The sequence below is a fragment of the Lemur catta genome, chromosome 18, assembly GCF_020740605.2.
Source record: "Lemur catta isolate mLemCat1 chromosome 18, mLemCat1.pri, whole genome shotgun sequence".
NCBI lineage: Eukaryota > Metazoa > Chordata > Mammalia > Primates > Lemuridae > Lemur > Lemur catta.
The window spans coordinates 34,923,547-34,945,457 of NC_059145.1; the positions used below are offsets into that span (position 1 = coordinate 34,923,547).

The 21,911-nt window shown below is 46.1% G+C and overlaps 1 protein-coding gene across 1 annotated transcript in view; it reads right to left on the minus strand.

The window, feature by feature from the left end:
- The window catches only part of CACNA2D3 (calcium voltage-gated channel auxiliary subunit alpha2delta 3), an 806,837-nt gene that overhangs the window by 183,691 nt on the left and 601,235 nt on the right, over positions 1–21,911 (minus strand). The window contains exon 17 of the mRNA XM_045529969.1: positions 17,233–17,307. Within this exon, the coding sequence (XP_045385925.1) occupies positions 17,233–17,307 (75 nt within the window). The remainder of the gene's footprint in view (positions 1–17,232; positions 17,308–21,911) is intronic.

Sequence of the window (21,911 nt, forward strand, 5' to 3'; positions counted from 1 at the left end):
AGGAGGTGGCCCCAGGGAAAGGGAGCCCCTGTGGCCTCCCGCTGTCAGCCACTGCTCTCCTGGGGATCTGTGGCAGGGGCCATGCGAGTCAAATCTAAATGCTTTGAGTGTTCTCGATTTCTTACTTTTTTTTCTATTATCCATGTAATAACTGCTCAATTTGGAAAATAATGAGAAGTGTCAAAAGTGCAGAGAACATTGCCCTCACTCCCACAGGGCGGGTCAGCACCTGCCAAGCCCTTCTCTTCCCCAAAGGGTGAAAGTGCTTTGAAGCAGTTACTGTTTTCAGTTTTCAAAGTTCATTGTTTCTCAACGAGGACTTCATAAAATGTGGTAGTAGCCGATCTGTTCTGCTTTCCAAGCAACTGCCTTTAGAAAACAATAAAAAAGCGATTTTTTTTTTCCGGCCGGGCAGCTTCCCCCTCACCTCCCATCATTCCTCAGGGAGGGTGAATGTTCCTGGTGCCAGGCTCTGTGCCAAGCGCTGTACATGGTGCCATGGCTAGAGGCTGTGGCACTGAGGTTCAGACCACTGGGCCTCCTTTCTGTGCCTGCAGACTTCGCTGGCCCCCTGCACAGCCTCCCCTGGAGTGGTCTCCTCCTCGTCATGCAGGTCCCCAGTTCACACGGCCACTACTGATGGGACTGGACACAGCAGGCCCATTCACAGCTGCAGAACCACGTCGGAAGTCAAACCCCACCAGCCGGTTACGTTTCTGTTAACAGCCAACTCATTCCGGTTGCCCAGAAACTGGCTTTAATGGCCAAGGGTGCAAGAATCAGTTTTAGGTTAAGAATGAGTACAATATGTGGAATAACTGCAGTGAGCAAAGTATTATGCCGGATGTCCAATTTACAATAGCTTATTAAATTTCACAAATATCCATCTCAGGCCCTCAGGGAATCTTTGTAGTACCGGAAGCTATCATTTTTGCTAGGATTTCCACCAAAATTGTCCTGGTCCCTTTGGTTGTGTGACTCCATAATAGCCCAGACTTCTCTAGACAAGATACACAATGGGATGACGCAGACATTATGCCAGGAGAGAAATTCCGAGGAGCCAGCATTCAGAGATGGAATCCTGCACGCCAGGGGAAGATGAGCAGCCCAGATACGCTGCAGGGCCCTGCGGGCGCAGCCAAACCTGCAGGAAGGTGGGAAAGGCAACAGGGCATGTCTGGACAAGGAGCCTTTTCCTCTTTCTAAAAGATACCATGCTCTTATTAATTAACGTTTTTAAGTGTCTCGAAGATGAAAAGTTCCATGTGCTCCCTAAGTATAATTACAAAATCCTTTTTGATGACTGTAAAACTAAAACAGCTTTGGTATTTTTTTAAAAAACAACAATTAACAGGCCGCTTTGAAGACCCAAATGACCTTTATCTTCACCAGTGTCCTCTGAGTTAGCCTCGAGTCACGCAGCGCATGTGGGGAGGAGGTTGCCTGGCCCACCACCGTTTTTTGTATTAATGGGTCTAACAAGGTTTAATATGCCAAGGCTGATTCAAACTCTGATTCTGAAAAAGCTGTTGATCTTGTCTTAGCAAGCTAGTCATAAAAATTAAAACTGTGATGAGTGGTTGGGACCAGAGGAAGCTTTCGTGCTAGCAAAGGGACAGAGAACAGGGGACTCTGAAAGCAGGGAGGGAGAGGGTAACTCCAGGCCTCTGATGCAGGTGAAGGAGTGATGTGAGAAAAGAGCACAGTTCAGTAGAGAAGGAAGAATGTGCATGGGTGCTGCATGCAAAATACAGATACAAGGGGGCCCTGGGGGGCATCTCCTCTGATGAGTCAGAACACTTTGAGGCAAAACCCTCTCTAAAGTCTGCTGGACAGAAGTTAGAGGCAAGACAGCCTTCGAATGAATTTCAAAGTTTCAAATAGAGTTGCATGGAATTCCTGAGCGTGGATATGCACCTTATTCCAAAGCCAATGTCACAAAAGTTTTCAGACACCGCTGTGTGACTAGGAGAGAATACCTAGGATAAAATGAGGACCTCCATAATGTGAAAGTATGTGAAAGTACACCCGTGACATTTGGCAAGTAACTTTTTTTTTTTAAATTTACAGAACTTCAATTGGCATTATCCCTTTGAGCAGTTAACACATCAAAAAGACCCTTGGGTATGCGGAACCATCAAACCTTTGTAAATATGGCATTCAATCCAGCACAACAAATTGATTCTAGTTTTGAAACTGCAAACACAATGACTTTTCTTATTCACCCAGGTAAAATCTGAAAATAGTATCCATCAACACTAACAAAATGTGTGAGCTTTCAGATGTTGCTGCAGCCAACCACTCACTGCAGAGCAAGTTCTGAGTTGTTGGTTTTCCTCCCGTGGTCCTGGGAAGAGGACTCTAGTCTTACTGTCTCAGCTTGGGGAGGATGGCTGTCAGAACAGAAAGAGCAGACAACTGCTAAACTACAGGTTTTCATGCTAAATGACATGTGGAGCAGGAAGCTGGCAAGGAATTTGCAAATTAAGTAAACAGAGGGGTGCAGGAAAGAGGGAAGGAAATCCTTTCTTCCAAAACATCTGCCCTTACCTGATCTATGCCTGTAATAGTACCAGCCTAGGTCGGAATGCTGAGCCTTCATTAGATGTGTGATTGTGTGTGTGCATGTAATTTTATTTACGGAGATGCTTGGTATAATAGCTTCATTTTATTTTATTGTTTTGCTTTTCCTGCTAAAAGTTGTTAGAGATATTTGTGAAGGAAGAGAAAACATGAAGGGCTTCATCTCTGTGGTCCCCTCTTCCCCGAATGTTTCCCAGATCCTTCCAGCTGGGGACTCTCTCCTTTCTCACCTGGGGTGGCCCTTGTTCTGTGCCACCCTGAGGGTACAGTGCTTTGCTGCACAAACATGCATGTGACCTCTCTGTCCAAACATGAGCTCTAAGTCCTGGCCATGTCCTGACCACCAAACTGAGCAGGTTCCCATCCACCTTCAGTCTATCCACTACACTGGACTGGTGACCCAGCAAAATACTGAGTTTTGTTTTTATGTGAGTGTGATTCCCAATTACAGTGATATGTCTTCTGAAAAATGTTTCTGGATGCATGCTAGTCTGAACAAGCCCAAGAGACTTCCGATGTGATTCATGACGCATATGACACCCAAAGGTCCTCTGCCAGGTTGACTGAGTTCTCTGGGTCTTACCTTTCCTGGCCTGTGACCTTGGAAACATGGGCGGGGGCTGGAATGGGTGGGTATAATCAGAGAGAGAGGCCAGTGGACCAGGAAAATCAACCAGGGCCCATCAAACTACCACCTCCATTGCCTCTAAGTGTCTCTTGAAATTGAATCACATCAATCTTGCCACCAGCTTAGTGTCAGCTGCTGTGATACCTCTGCACTTGATGAGGGCAAATGTCCCCTAAGCAGTCTCCCTGCCTGAACTCCATCTCCTCCAATCCATTCTCCAAGGCCCAGCCAGAGGGATTCTTCCAGATCCAAAATCAGATCCTATCACTGCTTGGCCTGGAATCCTCGTAGCTCCCCACTCCCGGAGGATGTGTCCAGCATCCACAAGTCCCTGTCATGTGGCCTCTGCTCGCTGCTCCGGGTTCTCTTTCACCCCTTCCTGCCTCTCACTGTACTCCCCAGCTGGACGGAGCTGGCTGCTAAAAATGTCATTGTCCTCACCTTCAGGCCGCTCTGCACATGCCACCCCCTGTGCTCTGAACACCCTTCACCCCAACCCGGAGGCCAGTGGCCAATCCCTGCTGAGCCCTCAGGACTTTCTCTGGGAGGCCTGTGCTGTCCTGTCCAGGGTGGGTCAGGTCGAGTCCTTCCCTTCCTACGGTGGCCCCATCTCCATACCCATCACTCTGCACTGCAGTTTGTCTCCCACAGGTAGCATCTTGGACAAAGAGCCTATTTCATTTTCATCATTGGAACTGTAGTGCCTAGGATTGTGCCTGGCAAAGTGTAGGTCCCCCATGAATGTGTGATGAATGAGTGGACAGAGGGAATGAACAAATCAGTATATGTATTCATTTAATAAACACATGCATCACACTGACCTATGTGCCTGGCCTGATGTAGGTATTCTGTTGACATTAACTCATCTAATCCTCATCACGACCTCATGCAGAGGCACTATTTTTGTCTTTAGTTTTCAGTAGAGGAAACTGAGGTCAGGGAGGTTAAGTAACTTGCCCAAGGTCACACAGCTCATCCTGGCAGGGCTGAGGTTTGACTCCAGACATCCGGCCTCAGAGACTGCTCCGGTCCACAGAGAAACATGTACCAGTGAGCCTCCTGTGTAAGTACTAAGACCGCTGCCCAGAGCCTGCCTGAGATGTGTCCTGAGGGTGACAGCAAGGTGACCTGTGGTTGTCGTCAACCAGGTCTCTAGAATTCCACACTGAACAGAGCTGAAATTATCGATTCTCAAAAACTTACAAAATAAATAAATAAAAACACACAAACATCATATTTATAGTTGTCTTTGAGCCTGGAGGAACATGGGCTTCATTTAAGGGGAGTCCAACCCACATTAACATCAAACCTGCAGCAGTCCCGGGAGTCAGATAAATGCCTCACCCTTCCCAGTTACTCCCCACTGCTCTACCTGGAGTGTAGCTAGAGACTCAGAAACTCCAGGCAAGGCCTTTTGGGGGAATCAGGCATTTGAGAGAATCATAATATTTTAACTGGTTCTAATATTCAGGATCCATTTCTGAAATCCCTACATTTCTTCACTAGGGAGAGGCAGCAATACTCTGTGATGCCTGTCAGCTTCTGAATGTTCCAGGTGAACCTGCGGTCTGATTTCTTTCCTCTTTCACCTGTTTATGTTCACCATTCCCATGGAATTAAGCTGAGCTCATTGGGCAGTTCTTTCTGCTTGGCCACATGTCTGCCAAGCCAGGTCCCTGCCTCAATTTATATCTCACTTGAGCCCTCCTTAGCTGAGGCTTTTGATTTAATTTGGAGTGTGTGAGTGTGTGTGTGTGTGTGTGTGTGTGTGTGTGTGTGTGTTGTGTGTGTTTCTACCTTTTAGCTGATGTTCTAGATTTGTCTCTTGTAGTTTAGCTTCAGCTCTGCTTGGGGTAAATTGTGAGCCTTGATCTTGAGGACTTTGGTTTTGTCGTCACTGGGTCCAAAGGAGAGAAGCCCTTGTGACTGTGGTAAATGTCCCCTTGACCTGGTCCTCAGGAGGCCCTCGCCCTTCCAAGGAAAGACAGGCACAGAAAGTGTTGAATTTCAGACCTGAACCCAGAGCCTCCTGGGTTGGAGGTGGCAGGTCAGTCTGTCATTTGGGATTTCTGCCCCTGGCCAGCTGGTGCACAGAAGTGGCCAGTCCCATGAAAACCCTAGACATAGGCCAAAGAAATGCTACCAGGCACAATCCTATCATGCCATTAACGGAGGGAGGGGGTCACTGGGGCCAGCATGGGGCTAGACCCAATCCCAAGGAGAAAAAGGCAATCGAGGCTGAGGAAAACTTTCAGCAAAAGCCCTGCCAGGCTTAGCCAAACTTTCTCTCCTCAGTATTCCAAATGTATTAGTGTTTCCCTTTGCCTAGCAAACATTCACAGAGAATGTGGAAGTGGTACCTGGGAGGTGTATTTGGAAATATATGTGCCTATCACGTTATAATGAAAATTGAGCAAAGAGCACAATGGTTAGAGCACCCTGCTCACTGAAGTGCAATGGTCAGTGCAGTGGTGGGACAGGGATTAAATTATTGTGCCCCGAGGCCCATAGTCTCATTTTTATTTGCATTCTTTGGGTCTTATCATTTAGGATTATGTAAAAATGACAGCTGCTTATAATTATTTGGAGGTTTGAGTTGCAATAATTAAAAACATCTGCCTTTATCTTACCGCTACCAGACTTAACCCCGTGAGGTTGGGTCTACTGAACTTCAAAGAGGGAAGCAAGAAATAAAAGAAAACTCCACACATTACTAACAAATTTCTAGTGATTCATTTAAATGTATAACTAGTTATTCCAACAGCCTTCAAACCTTTAATTATCTTTTAAATATATATAATTTGGGACTGCTAATTAGATAGCAATTTAATGCTCTCATAGGGATTCAGATGGAAGGTCTTCCTAAAATGTAAACTCCCAGAGGAATAATCATTGGCATTCAAATGATTGAATTCTTCAGTTATTCAAATGAGTGTGGGCATTCACCCGGGTTGTGATCATTTGAATATTCTGCTGTCAGATCCAGCTGTAGGGTTTTACAGGGCCTCTCAATAGAGTTAGGGTAAGGCTAGGTTACCTCCCAGTCCAAGTCCAGCTCCCTGGAGAGAAACAAGCTGGGCTTCTTGGGAAAGCCAAACACTACTTAAGCAGTCTCCCCTAAGAGGCAGATGGCTCTGTTTCCTATTTTAAGGAGGAACAAACTTTCCTGGAATTTGCAGTTAGGAAAGCTTTCATGCCTGCTTCTCAGGCTCTCTCCACGCTGGTCTGCCTGCTATTGTCTGGGCGGTTAACATTTTAATTAATAACTCTCTCCCCCCACAGCAGACTGCTACAGATGGAGGAGGCCAGAGTTTCATTCTGCCTTGAGCTGCCACTTCCTGTGTATTCCTACCCTCCCCCCCCCCCCCCCCCGGCGTGGAGATGGTCCTTTAAATTATATAAAGATGTGCATCACATGGAGAAAAGCAATTGATCAATTAGATGACACTGGGCAATGACAGAAGCCAGCACTCACATCTCAGCTTCACAGTGGGGCTGGGGTTTGCATTCCTGAGCTGGGGCTAGTAGCTAGCAGCTGAGGCTCATTTCCCCCACAAGGGGAAGGAGGTGCAGACAAATCTATAGGAATTTTTAAGAGATCATTATTCAACACATTGCCTGTAATTACATTTTGATGAGGTTTTTATTGCTAATTCATCATCCAAGATAGGGCATTCTAGATATGAAATTAATCTAGTAAAACAAAGGTCAGAGTGTGTCCAGTGAAAAGGCTTTTTCCTCATCAAATCCTTTCTCCAAACCATAAAGTAGCAGAGAATCCTATCTCTACACCAAATTTCCTTGAAGTGCCTACTCTCGATTATTAATAGCATCAAACCAATGCTCCCTGGTACTCCTAAAAACAAATGTGGATTCTCTAAGCAGGCTGGTGTGATGGGAATACATGCTCAGGGGCCTGAAGTAGAATGAAAAACTTGCCCAATGCCATCGTGCTAATGTAAAAGTCTATGTGGGTGCACTCAAAACTGTATTTGAAGCTTTAGTCTACAGCAAATCCATTTTTGCAGAGAAATATTAAATATCAGCCTACTGGCTTGAGTTGTCTCAGAAGCAAACCCTGAGAACAGGATTCAAGTGCAAAGCTTTTATTTGCCAGGGATTTCCAGGAGATACCTGCAGGGACATGGCAAAGTGCTTCAGAGACGCGAAGGCAACACGGGGTGCATCATCAGGTATAGCACCACTGTGGGCAACTGGAGCTTAATCCCATCGGGGAATGCTGGGACCCTGTGTAAAACACGCACCTCAGAGGTATCCCACCTGAGAGGTGGCAGTGCTCACCAGTCTTTGGTTGAGGGGATGCTAATTCCTTATCATGTCTGGTCTGTTGCATGCCTGGGAAGAGAGGACTGCAGAAAGCAGAGAAAGTCTTCACCCAGGTGCTGGCAGCTGTGAGCCAGGCCCCACGTGCGGCAATGGGCAGGGCTCAGAGGAGGGAGAAGGGCACCAAGAGGGACTGCTTTAGGAAGAGCAGTCCCAAACAGGAGCTTGTCAGCAAAACTCCAAGTCACCCACCCTTCTCCTTTGAAAGTCTGTCCTAAATCTATGAACAGATCCCTGAGCACAGCATACTGGCCATCCCCATGCCTCAGGGTCTTTGCACACACTCTTCCCTCGGCCTGGACTCCACGTCTCTCCATCCTTTGGGGCTCAGCTTAGAATGTCATCCTTGAGAAGGGCTCTCCCTGACCATCCAGCTAAGGCAGGTGCTTCTCCCTACTTTCTCATTTTCTCAGATCCCTGTTTCTTTCAGAGAGCTTATCTGAAATGTGTAATATTTTCATATCTTGGTTTATTTATGAGCTTTTAAAAAACATATCTTCTCCATGCGATTGGAAATACCAAATAAAGGGGTAATTCATTTGCCTTATTTTATCACTAGATCCTTGGCACATGATAGGTGTTCAGTACATATATGCCTTATGAAGGAATAAAGGAAAGGAGGGAGAGAGGGAAGGAAGGAGGGCTCCAGTAGCACGCGAGTGAGCAAGTTACCATCTAGTTGTCTGAAGGGCCCTCTGCTGCTCCCAACTGTGCTGGGCCATGACCTCAAGCTTACAAGCTGCAAACCAGCTCCCTGCAGGCTTCCCCAGCTACCCAGTCCACAGCTAGACACCAAGTCCTCTCATCAATTCTACTTCTTGTCAGTACTCTCACCCTGGTGCTCGATAACATACTCTTTCACCGTGTGCTCCATTTCCCATACATGGGTCTTCTCTCTCCATCTACTTCTCATTCCACCCTCTTTGCCAAGTACCTCACGAGGCCTTGGATAAATAAGGGTGAAAAAACACAGTCTGATCAGTGTCTTCGTGTTACTTGCAGTGCAGAGAGGAGGCAGATGCATCTAGATACTTCTGCAAGGTAGTGGGGAGCCCAAACTCAAAGGCTCATGCAAAAATCCCAGTGGGATGCGGACAGACTGCTCTGGGGGCAGGGGATAGGGCAGACAGGAGGAAAGTTTTATAAAAGAGGGTGGCAGGGGTGGTGTCAGACTGGGGGCTCCTTGAGAGCAGGGGTCAGAGCCACACACCACAGTGGTTCCCAGACTTTGGGATTTCATGGCTGTATCAGTCAGGTTGCTCTGATTATAAGCAACAGATAACAATTTTTAATCTCTTAAGCAAAAGGGGAATTTATTGGAAAGGTATATGAAATTCTCCACTCCCACTACAATGGGAGAGAAATAAATAAATGGATTAATAATGAATAAATAAATATTAATATATGAAGCAACTGATAGAGGGTCTCTAGCTCCTTTTTTTTCTTTTTCCTCCCTCCTTCCCTCTTTTGGTTCCTATTTTCCCTCCTTCTTCCCTCCCTCCTTCCTTTCCTTCCCTTTGTTTTTCATTCTTCCTTCTTTCCTTTCTTCTTTCTCTCTCTCTTTCCTGGAAGAGTAATGATTAAGAGAACAAACCTTCCATCTAATCTCACTTTTACATCATTCCGGGCCCCAGCAGGAAGCACATGGTACAGTGGAGCTGGCTAATTAAGGAGGGTTAATAAAGAGGCCATTGTGGAGGTGTGGGCAGGGTGAGGAGACTACAGGTCATGGTGCCGTGCCCTTGAGCTAGAGACGGGAGACCTTTCCTACCACTCTGCAGGACAGGACAGAGGAAGGAGGAGGTGGGAGAGCCCAGAGAAAGAAAGCCACGAGAGAGGGAGGCTGACGTGGCTTTAGACTGGGTGCAGCCAGGCCCAGAGGACACGGGGAAACACACAAGCTGCCCCCACCGCCCCCACTCAGCAAACCCCAGCCGCAGCCCAGAGCAGGGGTCCCCGGCGTCCACACAGGCCGGTGGCCAGGGGCTGGAGGTTGTTGTCTCAAGAGGCTGAGGGAGGCTCTGCAGCCCAACCTGGCATTTTGTCAAAGAACCTGAGAACACAGCTTCAGGATTAAGGAAGTTCTTTCAATTGAATAAGGTTAATATTGTAAAAAAAAAAAAAAAAAAAAAATACATTGTCCATAGTTATCTTTTTGTTTTTTTCTGAAGACTGACTCAAATTTACTTTCTGATTGATGCATGCCTTTGGTGTAAGTATCAGGGAACATCTTTTTTCTCCTTCACATATTTATTTAATTAATTTTATGAAGAAAATCTTTTATTATCTATGGGCCACCTTTACCTACAGCTACCTCTCGGAGCTCAGCACTCCCCGAGGCCGGGTGTGCGGGGAGCTCAGCGCAGGGCCCGGCGCCCACCGTGTGCCGCCGTGTCCAGCACCCACAGGGGATTAGTGAGCCACACCGTACCTACTAGGAGACCCGCCTCCGGGGCCGATTCCTACGCTAAGGGGCCGCGCGCACCTAGGCACAGATCGCGGGCCGGGGCCGGGGTGAGCCTCCCCTCCGCGCGGCGACGCTTCCACCCAAGCGGTCACCGTTCCAACGGCGCCCTCAACGCCTTCGTCCAGAGGCGAGCAGCGAAGCCGTTTTCTCAACAAGAACAGGCTCGCGACGTGGGGGTCACCCGGCCTTGTTTACGTTTTCTCACGGCCACACTCCTCCGAGCAGATGCACTTACTAAGCATCCGTTAATTCTTTCCGCTCAACTCAAGGCAGCGGCTTCGGGCCGGGCCCCGGGAGCGCGGCGGGGACGGGGACGCAGGCCCGGCACGGCGGAGCCCGCGCGCCACCTACCGGCCGGCCGCCTGCAGTTCGGCAGCAGCCGGGGAGCGGAGCCGAGGAGGCGAAGGGACCCCTGCGTTAGGGAGCCTGCGAAAGGTTCCCTAAATAATGCTGGGCACCCACCCCACACGCCCCTGCAGGCTGTGGCCAGCAGAATGTATGGTCCTGAGGCCAGACTGCGAAGTCGCGCCTGGTCCAGCCTGCGGCCAGCAGTCCTGGGGTCCCTGCTGAGTGGGAAGAAATGTCCCCCAGAGTGGACTGTGGACGGGGTCTTCCTCCACCTCCTCTGGGAAGCCCTCCTGAATCTCAAGGTGCCCTTCCTCAAGAAAAGAAGGTGCTTCCTCTGTGAGCCCATAGCTTTTCTCCGTCTGTCTGCTATCAGGGAACTCTCGCTCTGTGCCATGAGCTTCCTGGGGGCAGAGATGTCCTTCCACCTGCTTCCCTGGCTCCGTTAGCTAGCACAGTGCTTGACTCGAGGACATCTGATGACTGCACCCAGGCATGCAGGAGGGCAGAGGGAGGGGCAGAAAGAAAGGAGGGCCTGACCAACCACACTCCTATTTCTGCACCCAACGCAGCAAGGGCTCAATAAATGTTTGGTGAACGAATGTGTGTCACCTGCACTTCTCATTTATTGTAGAAAATTGGTACCTGGACATCTAATCATCACATCATTCCAACGTCCTCAAGATCATTCATCAAATATTTACTGACTACCTGTTTTGTGTAAAAGTCCCAGCTATTCACAAGGGACAACAGGGGAGAAGTCAAACACATAGACATTTTCTAAGAGTGGTAAATGATCCAAGGAAACTAAAGTAGGGGATGCGATGGAGAGAGACAGAGGAGTGTGGCTCCTCTGGGCAGAAGCAGGGATACTTCTCTGAGGTGACATCTGAGCTGAGAAAGGGAGGATGAGAAAAAGCCAGTTACAAGTGTATTGGGGACAAGATTCCAGATATGGGGGAGCAAGCACAAGAATTTGGGGCAAGACAGAGCTTGGGGCTTCTGAGCAATGGACCAAAGGACCACGCTTTACTCAGTCGTAGAACTGCATAACTGTATAAAGATCCCATTTAAACTTCATGTCCAAGTTCTTTGGAATTGCAGAGATTCTCTTCCCATGGCCCATTGCTTGAACTACGTCAGCTGGACTTAGATAAGGATTCTAACAGTGCCTCTATCTTTTAAATTCTTATTTAAACTGGTGTTTGGTATTGCACTCTCTAATTAGGATTTAATACTTAGGATTTAATACATATTCATATGTGTCCATAGGGATGTCTACTTAGTTGCATACAAGAAGACTAAAGTGTGAAAACATATACATTTATTAGCATGTCCACATGTCAATCCATGGATTCAATAAACTTCTACAAGGGCCCATCTATAACCCATGTGCATTAGTAAACAGGGCATGCAAAAGTGAACTGCCCAGGCATCCCCAAGAATAAAGAAGCAAAGTCAGCATGGAGAGTGGAGCAGGACAGTCCAGAGTGGCACAGGGAAAGGCTGGTGGCATGTTAGAACTCAGCATGCTAGAACACTTTAGGAGGTCCTATAATCACTTATATCTAGAAGAGTCCAGAATGTCTGGTCACACTCTAGAGCTGTGCTGTCCGTTATGGTGGCCACAGCCACATTGAGATGTGCTATAAGTGTAAGATACCCACCAGACTCCAAAGATTATGGCACATCTAAACTGATCGGGGTTATGGCTCCTGGTTCTGGCACTTCCTAGCTGTGTGATTTGGGGGAAGTCCCCTTATCTCTTGGTGCCTCAGCTTCCCATCTGTAACATGGGGATATCTGACTGACTCCTAGAGAACCCCATCTCCTCAGCCTTGTGCTCACAGTTGTCTACACCCCAACTCCAGGCTGCCTCTAGGTGCATCTCCCGCTCTCCCCTCATCTTCATCCTTCCCTTATGCCTCTGTGACTTTCCAAGGAACCTGCATCCTGGGCTTGCTACTCAATTAGTAAATGATTAAAAGAGCTAACACATGCAAGCACTTAGAATCATTCCTGTCCCACAAAAAAGATTCAGTGAATGTTAGAAAAACATACTAAGACCAACAACAACCATAAGGAACAAACAAAAAGTGCATCTTCCCTAGAGGCTATAGTTACTTATATGCACATCTTATCCATGCTATTAGAGTTCGACTTCTTTGAGGCAGGGCATACCTCTGTGACCTCTCCAAGCAGCTTGCTCAGGCCTAGAACATAGTGGACATCAGCTAGTGTTGAAGGAACAAAAGTGAGTTTCTCTCCATCATTCCTATGTCCCGTCTCATCTCCCACCACACACACTGACTGGCAAATCTTCATCCAGAATAAACACTCTCCAGCATGCTTCCCCATCTCCTGGGTTTGGAGACACAGAGCAAACAGCCTTTGGCAGATTTCAACACAGGCTTCACGGAAATGAGTCCTAAATTTTTGTCTGCCCAAGGCTTCTCTGTGGAGCCCTGCCATTGCTGTGGCTGCAGAAGGAGAACTTTCTTTGTGTTCTCTTAGGGTTTCAACCAGGTCCACATTTCCACGCTTCCTCGGGGGAAGGAAATCAACTTAGACGTCCCTCTCTTCTAAAAGGAAGGGAGAGATGGATGGCCAAGATCGCCACAAAAATACAAATCATGCTGAAGTTGGCACCTGCACAGTCCTACCTCTCTCAATCCCCTGTTGGGCAAAAGAAAAGGAGATATTTTCAGGGCTCCATATTTTAAGAAAAATCCTAAGGCTCCCAAAGACAAAGGGAAAATAAAGAGCAAGAAAATGAAATTTAGACAGTAACTATACCTTAAATTACTTTTAGCTTTAATGTTAGAGTGGTAAAGAAGAAGAAAAAATTCCCAGGTGTGTAGTAACTACTCAAAAAGCATTTCTCAAGGTTAAGAGCATTTAATAACTCTTGTTGCACTGTTCTTCCATTGCCCTCTTGAGAACAGGGGCTTCCCTGCCCCTTGAAGATGACCACATCAGCCTCCAGTCTGCCCCAGCACTGGGCCACACCAGCCACATGGTCAATGCCTGTTGAACCAATGACAGTCAGTCAATCAGGAAGTCACAAGCTGGTGGCAAGGATAGAGTGGCTGAGAAACCCTTGAAGGACGACTAAGGAGAGCCCAGTTATCACAGAAAAGTATTACTCTAGCAGCTTTGCCAATTAAACCAAAGTGAGTCTGCTGAGTAAGGCTTCTATGTCTGAGCTGTTTTTGGAGACACTTCATGATTCTCACCCAAATCATACAAGATGAAAGTAAATACTGGATAAAATCAAGCCAAACATTAAGTTCAGGGGAAAGATTTTATTGGACAAATTAGAAAAATATTGGTATTGTGCTTCAGAGAAACCCACTTCTGTCCTCTGGCTGCAGGGGCAGACACAACCTCAATGGCAGATGGAGAGGGCGTATGAGTTATTTTAAGTGCGCTTGCTCCATCCTCCCCACGCTGGCCACAACCCCACACTCACACCCGCCGTGCTAATCTGGCAGTCTTGGCCAGAACCGAGGGAATGTCCATTTATAATAAGGATTCGATTATATGGCTGGGCTTGGGAGGAGACGAATGGGGTTTGAGTGAGGACTCCCGGCCTGAGCTAGCCAGGGAAGCTGCTAGCAGCTGGCTGTTCCTAGCTGTGCTCAAGAGCTTTGGCCAGGGTGGATTTATGCCCGGTGCAGACACCAGATTTCCAGGGGAAGCTCACAAGTTACTTAGATCCTTCACAAGAACCCAAAGTGAAAATGAAAACAGTGGTTTTGGAGGATCCCTTCACTCGGTCGTCTGCTGAGTCCCTACTGTGCGCTGAGTGGACTGGTGGTAAGGGGGGAGGAGGGGAAAGACAGAGACAGGCAAACAGAGCAGAGATGAACAAGCAATTTGTGTGTGCCGGAGCCAGGAGTGTCCATGCAGGCTGATTATCATTCTTCAGTAACTGTGGCTTCTGGTATTATTCTTATTGCTACATTTAAACAGAAAATCTTTTGTTTCCTTACACGGTAGGGCTCACATAGAACTTCACAGTGTAGTTGTCTACCTGTCTTCTAGACCACAGCTGGCCTGGCCAAGATTGCTATGGAACCAGAAAGAAAACTGAGGGTGCATGCACACACGTGTGTGTGTGTCTGACAGAGACAGAGAGACAGGAACAGACAGGCTTGGCTGAGGTCACACAGACCAAGTTAATGGCAGACTGACATTAGGGAAGATTGCATGATTCCAGAGATTCTGTGTCTGTACATTCATGGGTGTGTGTGCAAGTGCCAATGTTTATCACAACAATCTGAACCACTTGAATAATCAAAAAGTGTTCTTTTAGATTCCCTCTCTAAGCATCCACCACCACCATGTCCTTCCAGCCTTCCAGTCTTTATGGTAGCTGAGCTCAGATCAACAGAACAAGTATTACACAGCCGGGACGCCAGAATAGCCACCAACCACTGTCCCTGAGATTCCTGGGGCCTGCTTGGCTACCCCAGGTCCTTTGCTGGCATCATCTCATCTACTGTGACAGCCAAGCTATGATACATACACTATAGTTACAGCAGGATTACAACAGAAAAGTGCTGTTCACAGAGGCTGTGTGACTTACCCAAAGTCACATAGCTGGGATGTAGCAGTTCCTTTCATTTTGCTACTGCTTTTTGCTCAGAAGAAAAATGCAAAACTGAAGTCAGAGTCAGCATACACTTATTGATCCCATTCAGATGGGCTCAGTCATGTAATCCTCAATGGCTGGTATCCCCCCAAACCTCTTCTAAGTATCTGATGGCCTCAGGGTCAGAGACGGATGGATTGGACATGTGACCCATTGACCAGGCTGTTTCTTATGTTCTTGTCATGGATCAGTTACAAAATGGCTCATCTGCTTTGGGTGCTCACGGGTGAGATGTGGGCATTTGCTTGGGCCACCCCATGGAAACTTGACCCTGGCTACCACTTTTGGCGAAACCATTCAGTACAGTGTTTCAACAGTGAGAAGAACAGAAATGACTCGTGTTTGTGAATATTTGTACTATTAGGAGCCGAACAGCACTCACAGGTTGGCTGCTTTGCTAAGAGCCTTTCAGTTGCCCTCTCAGTGGCCACAGCTCCAGAAAGCGCATCTATCTGATGGGCTATTTGCAAATACACCATTTGCTGCATGACCAAGAGATATGAGAGAGCAGAAAGACATTGCATGTCGACTGTGTGCCACTGCTGCAGAGGGAAGGAAGCTGCCTTGATGACTTCTAACATCTGGTTCCATTTTGCTCTTCCTTTAAAAGCTGATAAATAGGAAATTAATGCATTCAGTGGCAGAAGATTCAGGTTTGACTGTTTCATTGACCCTGCTCTATTCCAGTTTGGAACAAATAAGCACTACAAGTCCATATCCAGCCACACAAACATGTAACTCCTACTACCCCCAACAAACAACTCCAACTAGGCAGCCCGGAGACGGGTGATGTGCTAAGTTTTTTAGACTTAAATATGTCATTAGACTTACATGTCTTTAAAAAGTCAGTGGCTTTTTCAATCAATCTTTACACTAATTCTGAGTTATATTTGGAATTAGCTAACCAGTTAATTCAGTACTTTTCTGATAAAAAGATTGCTCAAATCACATATTACCGTAAGTCCCATCTTAAAGCATGCATATGGGATCCACATGATGTGGTCATGACTCCATTAATACCAGGGCAATTAGAGCACCGTTGGGTGATGATGGAGGCCTCACATGAACTGTTTCTAAACAATGATGCAAAGAGGTGAACTGGTCCCCACAATGTTTTGCCAACAAACATTTGCATAGCAGGAATTGCTGCTATTTTCTAACTTCAGTGAACAGGAAAAAGACATGTAGGGTGGATGGACACATGTGCATTTGTGTGTGTGCATGTGCATGTGTATGTGTGTGTGTGTGTGTGTGCGTGCGCGCGCGGATTGCTAGGGAAAATGGCCTATGCTTTAATTTAAAAAAGAAGCGTTCACTGTATTATTCTTGAGATTTTTATATCACTTTTGAAAATTACATAAACCCCAAAGGATGTCTTCTCTTTTTTTTAAACACATTGCAACTAGTCCAGGGATGGCAAACACGTGGCACACTCGCTGCCAATGTCCCACCAGAGTCCACACCACACACTGTCAGGAGATGAGCCTGGCTGCTGGCTCAGAATCTCCTCCACACAGCGCCCTGGGAAGCCTGGACCCAGGGATTCGGGTTGACGACACCATGGGCTGCCCTGGATTCGGCCCCACCCTACTCATTTCAGAGAGAGTGGGAACAATGCTGAGAGACCAAAAGTGGCCAGGTCACCAAACAACGCTACTACATATGATGTAGGCAGGAAATGGAGAAAATCTCAGCTGTTTCGATTCTACAGAAAAGGTGTTGAATAGCTTCTACGCACAAAGCCCTGGGCCTGAGCTAATGTAATCTGGGGGCAAATCCCCCTGTAATGAATTTCCAGGGATCTACAGTCTAATATGTTCTATCAAATGAGACTTGGAATAAGTGGATCTAGAGCTTGTGTGTGAGAGTCCATTTATTATACAAAGGGACCCAGTATAATGGTTTTCACGCTGTTTAAATAACAATTTTCCATATATTGGCAGATGGGAAATAAACAAATAAATAAATAAATGCATATAGATATATATGGCTTTATATACAAAAGCATGATGGTAAATGTATTTATCTTACATTATTTAAATATTATGTGTCAAAATGCTAGTTATAAATTATTTAAAACAACATTTACAATACGATGAATTGAGCAGTTTTAAAGGGAAAACTGCTGCAAAGTGTCATCATTGTAGAAATGAAGGTGCTCTTTTAAAATCATAAAAGGAGAAACGCAGAAATACGTATTTCTCTTACCAGTGGCCTGAGTTCTGGATGCGTCAGGATATATCCATTATTTGTGATTGCAAAGGCATAACCGTGAATCCCTAACTGTAAGAGGAAGCAAGAAAGAACCTTCATTAGCTTGCTCCCCGGTGAATTCACAAAGCATAAAGCAGCCCGGCATTTAGTAATTTACAGCTTAAACTTGGCATTCATAACCCTTATCAGCACAATATTTCATTAAAATGAATGCAAGGCACTGATCCTTGACATTTGGTGGAAATGAAGACCTGTCACAGGATAAGCTCAGCAAATAGCACAATTTAAAATGTCATATTCTCACGTTGGCATCTAAGGGCTTTATTTTTATTTATTTAAAACAAAAACAATTATTTTTTTTAAAGCAAGACAGTGGCTGATGTTTCCGGAAAGGCCCTATGTCCAAATGAACAGAATTTTGTCCATCAGGGCATCTCCTCTCTGCCTGTAATAAAGAAAGAGGGGTCTTTACACTGCTTCACTTTTAGGCTTCCTGCAATTCCACACCCACAAGGGCCATCTTAAATGGGCGCTCCCCTAGGCTGTCATTTTCCATAATTCTTCAAGGATAAAAGTGCCACCCTCCCCCTCCCCCCAGCCTATAGAGGAGCCTGCCAACCCCTTTTATATCCTTCGTCTTCAAACTGTGTGGTTGCCTGGCTTTGCCATGCATGCTTCCACCGACACAAAGCCTGGGTGATTTTCTATGCAGAGCCTCACTTAATTTATGTTTTCTGACTAAATGGGACTATGGGAAATAGTTTGCGAGCAATGAAATGTTTTATTAGCTTTAAAAAGTATGTAATCAAATTTAACACTGCACTTATTTAAATAATAATCCCAGCTTTTTGACAATATTTCTATTACACAGTTGACTGCACCCATTGGCTACAATAAATTTACCTACAAATCATTCATGTATTAAAATGGCCTCTGGCATAAAACCCATACTGATCTCTCTCTCTCTCTCTCTCTCTCTCTCTCTGTCTCTGAAGAAAGAAAATGTAACAGGGAAGAGAAAAAAAAAAAATCTCTATTTTTTTTTCCTGAGGAGTTATTTCATAGTTCTGAGCCCTCACTGTTACTTTTCTTTAAATTCTCTGCCACTCACATTCTTGAATATGATACTATTAAATGATCCAGACAACGGAGTTTACAAACCAGGAATGACCCTGTCTGCTTGTTAGCTTAATGTCAAGGTGATGTGAAATTAACTTCAGAGAATTTAACACCGGCAATTAAAAGTTTCCCTTGCATTACATAAAGCAAATATGCACGTGGTAGTCAAGGGCAACAGACGTTTTCTCCTGCAGTTACCTTGCACAGCAAGTCTTAATAAGATTCCACTTTACTCTAATGGTAAACTATTTCATTATGCTGTGAAAGATAAACCAGAGATTTCCTATCCTTTGAGATGTATATCGTCTCTTTCATCTTGTCTCTTGGAAAAATGTCAGACACAGTCAACACTGCATTAATTACCATTATTATGTCCCAGTTTAAGATGGACTAGAGGGGTCACAAAGGACTCTGAGAATTTGACTTTTTCCATTAAATGTGCAAGTGGTATTTGATTGGGAATTCAAACTCAAAATTAGACCAAAGAAATAATATTTTATAGTCAGCGCATGTATGCAGTGCCTTCTAATGTCCATTACTTTGGTTCTTGTTTTGCTTTTGGGAGGCAATATTCAAAAGCAGTAGGACTCCTCTTAATACTCTGTGCTTTCCTTGTATAGCACTTACCAAAATGATGATTATCAATTATCTGTGAGGTTACTTATAAGTAAGCAAGGCATCAGTCAAGACCATTGATTATTTAGTGCCCCACCAGAATATAAGTTCCACGAAGGCAAAGGTCACACTATGTGGTTTAAAATTTATGGAGGGGTGGTTGGGGTGGAGGGAAGAGGAGTGTGGAAAGAAGGAAGAGGAAAAGGAGGAAGCAGGGAAACAATAAAAGAAATTGCACTTAGTGCAGATTCTGCAAAGCTAAGCTAAACTCTCTGCCTCCTCCTGTGGAATGCAGAAGCCGACCTCACACTCTTGCCTGAGGTCCTCCACTCATTGTCTGACTGCCACCTCTGCTTCCTTACGGCTAGTCCATGCCTCAACCTACTGGGCGCTGCCTTTGCCCTCCCTCCAGCCCCCAAGATGCCACAGAAACTCCTTTCTCCATGGTTGCCAGTGGCCTCCCAATTGCCAAGCCCTCTGGGATTTTCTCTCTCAAATCTTCCTGGTTCTATTAGCCGTCTGCCTCCTCCTCCCTGACACAACGCCCTCAGCTTCCAGGCCCCATGCTCCCTGGGATCCTCACCCTGCCCCCGTTCCTCAGCTGGCCTTTTCCCTAAGATCCTGCCGCCAGTGCCCTTGTCTGCCTTAACTCTATGCTCCTGCCTTGGTCTCCCGCCTTGGTGGTGATCCAAGCACCCACCTGGGTATTGGTCACCTTTTCCCGATTCTTTTCTCTCTTTCAGCCCCAACCCCTCAATCCAAGTTGACACTAAATCCTCCTAATTTTTTTCCAGCTATTACTCTGATTTAACCCTGCTGCCCAACCCTACCACCGCGCAATTAATTCAGTAGACTCCTACAACTTCTACAACTGTTCTTCCTGCCTCAAAACCTGGCCTCAACAAAGTCATCTTCCAGATTGGCAAAGGTAACTCTGACATGTTGCTCTCTTTTGTAAAACCCACTAGACACCCCCTTGGTGTGTAAGATAGACCGCATAGGCCTGTCCCTGAGGTCTCCCTGGGGTCTGGCCCCTGCCTGAGTACAGGTTTGCCTTCCTCCACCCACTGCCCTCAGAGCACATGGCAGCACCCCAGTAGTCTTCTCTCCCATCTCGACCTTTCCTCAAGCAGGGCCAGATGCCCGGAGAACCCCCTCTCCCCACCTAGTGAATTCTCGTCCGTGCTGTGAGCTCAGTCTCAGGATCTTCCTGACTCTCCCCTTCGCATTCTCTTTCCCATACACATTTTCATAAAACCCTGAGCACATTTCCACCACTACCTTCACCCTAATGCATAAGGATGCTACACTCATTTTGCTGTCCCTCCACCTTAGCTGGATTTCTTTCCTTCCTCTGTCTTGTTCTAGGAAAAACTTAGGGCAGTGCCCCCTCCATTAGCAGGAGCTCTGTGGGGCAGGGGCCACGGCACTCACCTTTGACCTCTACAGTCCCTAGCACAAGGGCGGGCATGGGGCAGGCATTCCATTAGGGTTTGTGTGTATTTAAGGCAAGTATCACTTTACTCAAATATTGCCTAGTTCAGCTTGAAAATGCAAACTAAAGGTAACATTAAAAATGAGCCAAAAAGAAGCTGATTTGCTCCAGCAGATGCATAACAAGTCCTTCTCAAGCCTGTACCTGAGAAAGCCTTCCTGATATTCAGAAACTGGTGAAAATCCTTCCCAGCAAACGTTCTGAGAAAATAACACCAGAATGTTTGTTGGTTGGTGGCATATAGATATGACCTAATATAGATCTAAGAGGAGAAACTGAGCAAATCTCAAAATACATTCTGTGGATGAATCTCTCAGAGAATCAAAAACTTATAATATGACAGTGTCCAATATTTGTTTGGGGCCACACATCAGTATACTGATGAAATCCCTAAGTCCTGTTTCATCCAAAATAGAAGCAGTCTTCCTGTCCTGCCTAATGTGCAGTCCCATGGAGTAATCGAGAACAGATTGGATGCGAGGCCTTCCAGCTCTTGGGCCTGAGGCATGCTCTCCTGGAGGCCAGAAGCCTGCATGGTCCAACAGCCTGGGGAAAGGAGGCACTTCCCTTCCAACTGGAGAGACTTTGGGCTAATGAAGTGAACCCAATTATAAAATGGCTCGTTATGTTAACAGAGGCTGTGGTGTCTGGAAATTATTGCTGGGGTGTCTGGAATTCTTAATAAAAATTACAGGAAGTCTGATAGCTTGTGGGAAAAATCCATGAAGTTAAGGGAGAAAGAAAGAATTCTATCTTCTGGGAAAACCCCAAGAGCCAAGAGGTGACTCATCTTTACAAGGTGTTAATCAGGAGGGCAAGGTGTGACCTGAACTCTGCTCCCTGGGGCTCTCCTCTCCTCCAGCAGAGGCCCGTTTGGCCATGGCTGTCCCTGGCTGGCAGGCACACCTTTCCTGAGGCTCTTTATGGGAACCAGGGAAGGGATGCCTCAGGTTAGCGTATGTCATCCCTGTGTCTCTGGTTCCAGCTCCACCCTGGGGACAGCATAAAACAGAAGTGCCTGCATTTCAAGCACAGCTGGTTAATTTTCTGTAGCTGATCTTCCTCTACTCTCTTGTTATGCTCTGTTTCATTCATCTTTGACCAGCTGAGTGCAATTGAGAAAGTTATCTCAAGCATCCTTACCTAAAAATGAGGCCAATGTACCCACTTCATGAGAGTGTAATAAGGCGCCAACAGGAATAATGCATGTAAAGTACCCGGGACTACACCAACTCTACGGTAAGAAGTTCAATCAATATTTTACTGTATTTTAATTATGATGATGATTTTATTTTCATATTTTAACTATTACTGCTATTATTGTCATTTCTCTTATTGTTTCTAGGAGCACTGGGGTTATAGAGGTTAAAATCATGGCTCTCCCACTTGCAAGCTGAACAATTTGGCAAGATATTTAAGATATTCCTCTGCCTCAGTTTCTTTA